General features: G+C 40.7%; 1 protein-coding gene across 1 annotated transcript in view; it reads left to right on the top strand.

The window, feature by feature from the left end:
* The window catches only part of DYTN (dystrotelin), a 56,943-nt gene that overhangs the window by 34,786 nt on the left and 14,008 nt on the right, over window positions 1–8,149 (top strand). Inside the window, exon 11 of the mRNA XM_070579469.1 lies at window positions 3,499–3,658. Coding sequence (XP_070435570.1) covers window positions 3,499–3,658 — 160 coding nt within the window. The remainder of the gene's footprint in view (window positions 1–3,498; window positions 3,659–8,149) is intronic.

Genomic DNA, 8,149 nt, shown 5'->3' with positions numbered 1-8,149 from the left:
TGATTCTTGTGTGTGTTTTACTTACTTCTAAAGAAATCAGCACCCTTTCTCCGACAGCGTCTAACTTTCTGCCAGGCTGATTAGGTTGGTCGGAAACTGGTCACCATCTTCTTGTTTCTCAAGGGACTAATCGTTCCTTGAGTTCCTGTCTCCTGTTGTCGTTCTTTTATTATTTTATTTTATTATCAATTTTGTGTATATACATTAATTATGCATGAAATCGTTAATTTATTGAGCATCTACTAGATATATACCTCATATATGTGTATATGATGCGATGTGCTTCATAATATAAGTGTATGAAAGATGAGGGACATTTTTTAAGTTCTGTGATAACTCATGAAAAGGAGCCTAGTAACACTTTTCAAGTAGTTTAATAATTGAAATGTTAAAAGCAATTTTAATTCTTTCCATGGTATAAGAAAAAGAAATTGGAAGTGAAATTAAGAGATGTAGGGCAGAGCCAGCCCTGGGGGTCTAGTGGTTAGGATTTGGCGTTCTCACCACCATGGCCCGGGAACCCACAATACTCAGCTGTCAGTTGTCCCACTGTGGCGGCGGTGTCTCACATGAGAACTAAAACTAACAACTAGGGCACACAACCACGCACTGAAGCTTTAAAAGAACAAAAAGAAAGAAATGTAGTATGGCAATAAGAGGCAATTTCGAGATCTAGTTCTTTAAAGCATAATTCTTAAAATAATTATCTCAAACTGATTTTTTTTAAACCAAGCTATTCCCTTTTATATAATTCATACCCACTGCATACGTTGCTGGTCTCGTAGTAAGGCATTTATCAGCACAGCATGCACAAAAGGTGAGGCTGATCAATGCCAGAAATCCACGTGAAGGCTTTACCCTTGCTCTCGTCTGCACCACCATCTTCATCACGGATTTTGATAACATAGTAGAGGACGTGCTTGTCAGATGTGTGACGTGATGCCAGAGGCATAGGTGATGAGTGGAATGACAGCCTTGAGTCACTCAGGTGTGATAGTCTGGAACAATTAATAAAGGGGCAATGAATAAGGACCAAATTTTAAGGGATTAAATGCAAGTCCTACACTTATGGGCCCAGGTTCACAACAAATAGTGTGGAACAGACCTGGAAGATATAGTTAACTGTAAGTTCAGCAGCAGCCAGCGTTGTGTCACTGATTGTTTGAAAAGCAGCTCATTCGCAGACTACATTAAAAGAACGAGTATTGGAGGACGGCCTGGTGGCACAGCAGTTAAGTTCGCACGTTCCGCTTCTGTGGCCTGGGGCTCGCAGGTTCGGATCCTGGGCGCAGACCTATGCACCGCTTGTCAAGCCGTGCTGTGGCAGGCGTCCCACATATAGTAGAGGAAGATGGACACAAACATTAGCTCAGGGCCAATCTTCATCAGCAAAAAGAGGAGGATTTGCGGCAGATATTAGCTCAGAGCTAATCTTCCTCATAGAAAAAAAAAGAAAGAGTGTTGTTCAGTCGTTAGTTTTCTGTTTTTGCTCTATACTCTGCTAGGTGCTGACCCAGGAACGTGGTATTCACTGCTTTGTGCAGGATTGACTTGCCTTGGGAATATTTTCGCTCTAGTTTTGAAGGCCTTCTCCATGGGAGATTCAAGCTCCTTAACTCTAGAAATCAGAACTATGTATAAGGATGTACAAGTTTAGAAAGGCAGATTTCAGATCGTTTGAAAGGAGTAATTTCTCACATAATCTGAACGGTTTGTTAACTGTGGACCTTTGCCTGGAAAGTATTGGGCTCCCAGTTGCTAGAAATGTTGGCACTGGGTAAATTAGGTTCAGCAGAAAGTCTCCATGAGAATTTCTTCTTGGGAAAAAAAAAACAGATAAGAACAGAACTGCACTATTTTAGGGCTTTGCCTACCTTCCCCTGGATTGTGGAAGGTGGGATATATGCCTTCTGCTGTCAGGTGAGGAGGATGGGCCAGAGAGGAGGAAGGGGTGGGCATGGTGGATGCATGGGAGAAAGAGAAACTGACAGCACTGTGGCCAGACTCCAAGGACAGAGAGCGCTGTCTGGAGAGGCCGTCTGAGAGGGTTTCTTTGTTGTCTGCTATCTAAAATCTCTGGGCCGACTCCTTCCTGAAAAACGTGTCATAAAGGTGTACTTGAAGCCCCAATTAGCATCAAGGCTTTTAGAGTCAGACTCCTGTTCTCCTGAGTGTGACTGTCCGGAAGCTTGCAGGCTCTCCTTTAGAGGCGCCCGCTTTGGAAGGCGGCCCAAACGAAACTCCAAGTCCTCGCCAAAATCTACAGCAATTAGGGATTTCGAAGGCTCCAGCCCTGAGAAATGTTGTTGTGTTTCCACCAGAGAGCCGATTTCTACAAACTCCACAAATGTGCCAACAGCACTGATTAAAGAATAAGATTCTACTTCAGTCCGCCAACTTTAATTGTATACATACCCTATAACAGGGACTATTTTAGGCCTGGGGATATGGCAACAAGCAAAATAGAAAAAAAAAAGTTGCCAGATTCAAGAGACAATATGCAATGATTAAGTAATAGAGTAAGGACAATAATGAGACATGTAGTCTGTCATTGTGACGTGACTGCCCAGAGGTTTGAAGACTGGAGACTAAGTCAAAACCTGAGATCTCTTCAGGCTCTGCAGTAATTCCATGTGACAAAGCCGCAGTGACAAAGTCGGGGAGGAGACAGGAGGTGCTGGTGTTGAGGCTGGGGTTCTGGTTTGCGATTTTAAGTAGGGCAGATGAGGGAGCCGAGCGAGAGCCCGGGGAAGGAGGGTTCCAGGCAGAGGGACCAAAAGAGCAGACTTGGGGGAGAAGGCGCCTACTGTGTGCAGAGAGCCACCAGGACCTCTGTGTGGCCGGAGGGCAGGAGACAGCAGAGGGGAGGTAAAGAGGGAAAGGGGCCTTGGCCATCTTGTCAGGCCTCGTCCACCTCTGTAAGGACTTCGGCTTAATCCAAATAAGAGGGGAACCATGGAGGGTTTTGAGCAGAGGAGTGACAGCGTCTGCCCTGTGTTTTAAAAGAATTACCCTGACTACTGTGTTCATTCTTAAGCCAAAGAACAACTAGACTTAGGAAGAGAAGCTAAACAGGCCGCATCCATGAACTGCATCACTGGCCCTTCCTTGTGGTCTTGGGCAGCTGTTAGGTGTTTAGCGTGACTTGTATACCGTCCTTCTAAATAGAGTGTTTCTAGATAAAAGGATAATGAATAAAGTCAGTATTCAAATTTACATAGCTGGTAAAGTATGCTGTCAAAAGTAATCCACAACATACATGATGAGTTTTCTAAAACACCTCTAAAGCCAAGAAAATTCTTGGTGGAATGGTGTATAATAGACACAAAGGGCAGCTGGGCGTGGTGAGCAGTGGAACAGTTTGAAACAGGCTTGGTCAGTGTCAGGCTTCTCCAGCATCTCCCCCCACGGAGAGGACCTGAAGTGCCTCCCGCTGGGGTTCTAGCTGGTGTGCTGGCCTCTTGTCCTTTCCACCACTCAGACCTGTCCTCTTTCCAGGCTCCTTAACAAACGGTTGAACCGATGCAAAGACAAGTTGCAAGCCATCTGTGCCTCCCAGGAAGAAAAAGGTTGCAGATTTGAAACAAAGATTCGTGAGCTCACAACCATCCAGCATAGTCTCTGGGCCAAGCTACAGCAGATGGGACAGGATCTACAGGTATAAGAAGTGGCAGACGCTGGGCTCTGGACCACCTGGAAGTCTGCCTGGAATTCTCCAGTCGAGGGAGGGCTGCGGCTGGCAGCTTCGCACCTCACCTTGTTCAGCCTCTTCCCTTTCTCTTCTCTTCATGCCCTGACCATCTCCACCTTCATCCTCCAGACTATAGCTTCCCCCTTCGCGAAGGCAGTGCCCTGGGAGAGAACAGTGTGGGTACCATTCAGAAACAGCACGCCTGGCCAGAGTGGTTCTTTACAGCACTGATTCTTGAATCTTTTGGTCTGAGCATCCCTTTGTTAAAAATTTTTGCAGATTCCAAGGAGCTTTTGTGGGTTATATATATCTCTATTTACCATAGTCAAAATTAAAACTAAGAAGTAGTTTAAAAATAAGCTTAACTAATTTAAAAATGAAAATAATAAACACATTATATATGTAACGTCTTTAAACAGTAACTCCATCTTGTTTTTTTAAAATTAAGATTATAATAGTTAACAACCTTGTGAAATTACAGTTGTACATCATTATTAGTCATGTTGTAGGTACACCACTTCACCCCTAGTGCCCTCCCCCACCCCCCTTTCCCCTGGTAACCACCGATCAGTTCTCTTTGTCTATATGTTAACTGCCAGCTATGAGTAGAGTCATACAGAGTTCGTCTTTCTCTGTCTGGCTTATTTCACTCAACATAATACCCTCAAGGTCTATCCATGTTGTTGTGAATGGGACGACTTTGTCCTTTTTTATGGCTGAGTAGTATTCCATTGTATATATATACCATATCTTCTTTATCCAATCATCAGTTGCTGGGCACTTAGGTTGGTTCCATGACTTGGCTATTGTGAATAATGCTGCAATGAACATAGGGGTGCATGGGACTTTTGGAATTGCTGATTTCAGGTTCTTAGGATAGACACCCAGTAGTGGGATGGCTGGGTCATAAGGTATTTCTGTTTTTAACATTTTGAGGAATCTCCATGCTGTTTTCCATGGTGGCTGCACCAGTTTGCATTCCCATCAACAGTGTATGAGGGTTCCTTTTTGTGGTTGAGCTGTGTGAGTTCTTTATATATTATGGAGATTAACCCTTTGTTGGATATATAACTTGTAAATATTGTTTCCCAATTATTTGGCTGTTTTTTTGTTTCAATCCTGTTTTCCCTTTCCTTGAAGAAGCTCTTTAGTCTGATGAAGTCCCATTTGTTTATTCTTTCTATTGTTTCCCTCGTCTGAGGGGTTATGGTGTCCAAAAACATTCTTTTGAAGCTGATATCCAAGAGTGTACTGCCGATATCTCTTCTAGAAGACTTATTGTTTCAGGCCTAATCTTTAGGTCTTTGATCCATTTTGAGTTTATTTTAGTGAATGGTGAAAAAGAATGGTCAATTTTCATTCTTTCACATGTGGCTGTCCAGTTTTCCCAGCACCATTTGTTGAAGAGACTTTCTTTTCTCCATTATAGGCCCTCAGCTCATTTGTCGAAGGTTAGCTGTCCATAGATGTGTGGTTTTATTTCTGGGCTTTCGATTCTGTTCCATTGATCTGTGCACCTGTTTTTATACCAGTACCATGCTGTTTTGATTACTGTAGCTTTGTAGTATGCTTTGAAGTCAGGGATTGTGATGCCTCCAGCTTTGTTCTTTTTTCTCAGGATTGCTTTAGCAATTTGCGGTCTTTTGTTGCCCCATATGAATTTTAGGATTCTTTGTTCAATTTCTGTAAAGAATGTCATTGGGATTCTGATTGGGATAGCGTTGAATCTGTAGATTGCTTTAGGTAGTATGGACATTTTAACTATGTTTATTCTTCCAATCCATGTGCATGGAATGTCTTTCCATCTCTTTATGTCGTCATCAATTTCTTTCAAGAAAGTCTTGTAGTTTTCGTTGTATAGATCTTTCACTTCCTTGGTTAAATTTATCCCAAGGTATTTTATTCTTTTTGTTGTGATTGTGAATGGGATTGAGTTCTTGAGATCTTTTTCTGTTAGTTCATTGTTAGTGTATAGAAATGCTACTGATTTATGTATGTTGATTTTATACCCTGCAACTTTGCTGTAGCTGTTGATTGTTTCTAATAGTTTTCCTATGGATTCTTTGGGGTTTTCTATATATAAGATCATGTCGTCTGCAAACAGCAAGAGTTTTACTTCTTCATTGCCTATTTGGATTCCTTTTATTTCTTTTTCCTGCCGAATTGCTCTGGCCAACACCTCCAGTACTATGCTGAATAAGAGTGGTGAAAGTGGTCACCCTTATCTTGTTCCTGTTCTGAGAGGGATGGGTTTCAGTTTTTGTCTGTTGAGTATGATGTTGGCTGTGTGTTTGTCATATATAGCCTTTGTTATGTTGAGGTACTTTCCTTCTATACCTATTTTATTGAGAGTTTTTATTATAAATGGATGTTGGATCTTGTCAAATGCTTTCTCTGCATCTATTGAGATGATCATGTGGTTTTTGTTCCTCATTTTGTTAATGTAGTGAATCACGTTGATTGACTTGCAGATGTTGAACCATCCCTGTGTCCCTGGTATAAATCCCACTTGATCATGGTGTATAATCTTTTTGATGTATTGCTGTAATCGGTTTGCCAAAATTTTGTTGAGGATTTTTGCATCTATGTTCATCAGTGATATCGGCGTGTAGTTCTCCTTCTTTGTGTTGTCCTTGTCAGGTTTGGGGATCAGGGTGATGTTGGCTTCATAGAATGTGTTAGGGAGTGCTCCATCTTCCTCAATTTTCTGGAATAGTTTGAGAAGGATAGGTATTAAATCTTCTTTGAATGTTTGGTAGAATTCTCCAGGGAAGCCATCTGGTCCTGGACTCTTATTTTTGGGGAGGTTTTTGATTACTGTTTCTATTTCTTTACTTGTGATTGGTCTATTCAGATTCTCTATTTCTTCCTGATTCAGTTTGGGGAGGTTGTATGAGTCTAGGAATTTATCCATTTCTTCTAGGTTGTTCAATTTGTTGGCACATAGTTTTTCATAGTATTTTCTTATGATCCTTTGTATTTCTTCGGTATCTGTTGTGATTTCTCCTCTCTCATTTCTAATTTTATTTATTTGAGACTTCTCTCTTTTTTTCTTAGTGAGTCTGGCTAAGGGTTTATTGATTTTGTTAATTTTTTCGAAGAATCATCTCTTCGTTTCATTGATCCTTTCTACTGTCTTTTTTGTTTCAATATCGTTTATTTCTTCTCTAATGTTTATTATTTCCCTCCTTCTACTCACTTTGGGCTTTATTTGTTCTTCTTTTTCTAACTCTATTAGGTGTCGTTTGACGTTGTTTATGTAAGATTTTTCTTGCTTGTTGAGGTGAGCCTGTATTGCAATGAATTTCCCTCTTAGGACTGCCTTTGCTGCGTCCCAAATGAGTTGGTATGGCATGTTTTCATTTTCATTTGTCTCCAGATAATATTTGATTCCTTCTTTAATTTCTTCAGTAATCCATTGTTTGTTCAGTAGCGTGTTGTTTAGTTTTCACATTTTTGCCCCTTTCCCAGCTTTATTCTTGTAGTTGATTTCTAGTTTCGTAGCATTATGATCCGAAGAGATGCTCAATATTATTTCAACCCTCTTGAATTTATTGATGCTTGCTTTGTTTCCCAAGATATGGTCTATCCTTGAGAATGTTCCATGTGAGCTTGAGAAGAATATGTAACCTGCTGTTTTTGGATGAGTGTTCTATATATATCTATTAAGTCCATCTGGTCTAATTTTTCATTTAATTCTATAATTTCCTTGTTGATTTTCTGTCTGGATGATCTATCCATTGGTGTTAATGGGGTGTTGAGGTCCCCTACTATTATTGTATTGTTGTTGATGTCTCCTTTTAGTTTTGTTAATAGTTTCTTTACAAATTTTGGTGCTCCTGTGTTGGGTGCGTATATATTTATAAGTGTTATGTCATCTTGGTTGAGTGTCCCTTTTATCATTATATACTGCCCCTCTTTGTCTTTCTTTATCTGTTTTGCTTTGAAGTTTACTTTGTCTGATATAAGTATGGCAACACCTGCTTTCTTTTGTTCATTATTAGCTTGGAGTATTGTCTTCCATCCCTTCACTCTGAGTCTGTGTTTGTCTTTGGGGCTGAGGTGTGTTCCTGGAGGCAGCATATTGTTGGATCTTGTTCTTTGAGCCATCCTGCCGCTCTGTGTCTTTTGATTGGAGAGTTCAATCCATTTACATTTAGAGTGATTATTGAAACGTGGGGGCCTACGGCTGCCATTTTATCACTTGTTTTCCGGTTCTTTTGCATTTCCTTTGTTTCTCGTCCCATGATTTTTGGATTCCTAATTCAAGTAGGTAAATTTCTGTATTGGCTTTCTTCTTATTTGCAATTTGTGTCTTTATTCTTGTTATTTGTTTAGTGGTTACCAGGTGGTTTGTATAACACATCTCGTAGATTAGATAGTCCTTTTTCTGATAGCCTCTTATTTCCTTAAATTAAAAAGTTCCATCCCTTTTCTCTTCCCTTTCTAGGTTCTTAT

Source organism: Equus przewalskii, chromosome 17 (assembly GCF_037783145.1).
Source record: "Equus przewalskii isolate Varuska chromosome 17, EquPr2, whole genome shotgun sequence".
Classification (NCBI taxonomy): Eukaryota; Metazoa; Chordata; class Mammalia; order Perissodactyla; family Equidae; genus Equus; species Equus przewalskii.
The sequence above is the reverse complement of the archived record's forward strand: the minus strand, read 5'-3'. Positions and strand labels throughout refer to the sequence as shown.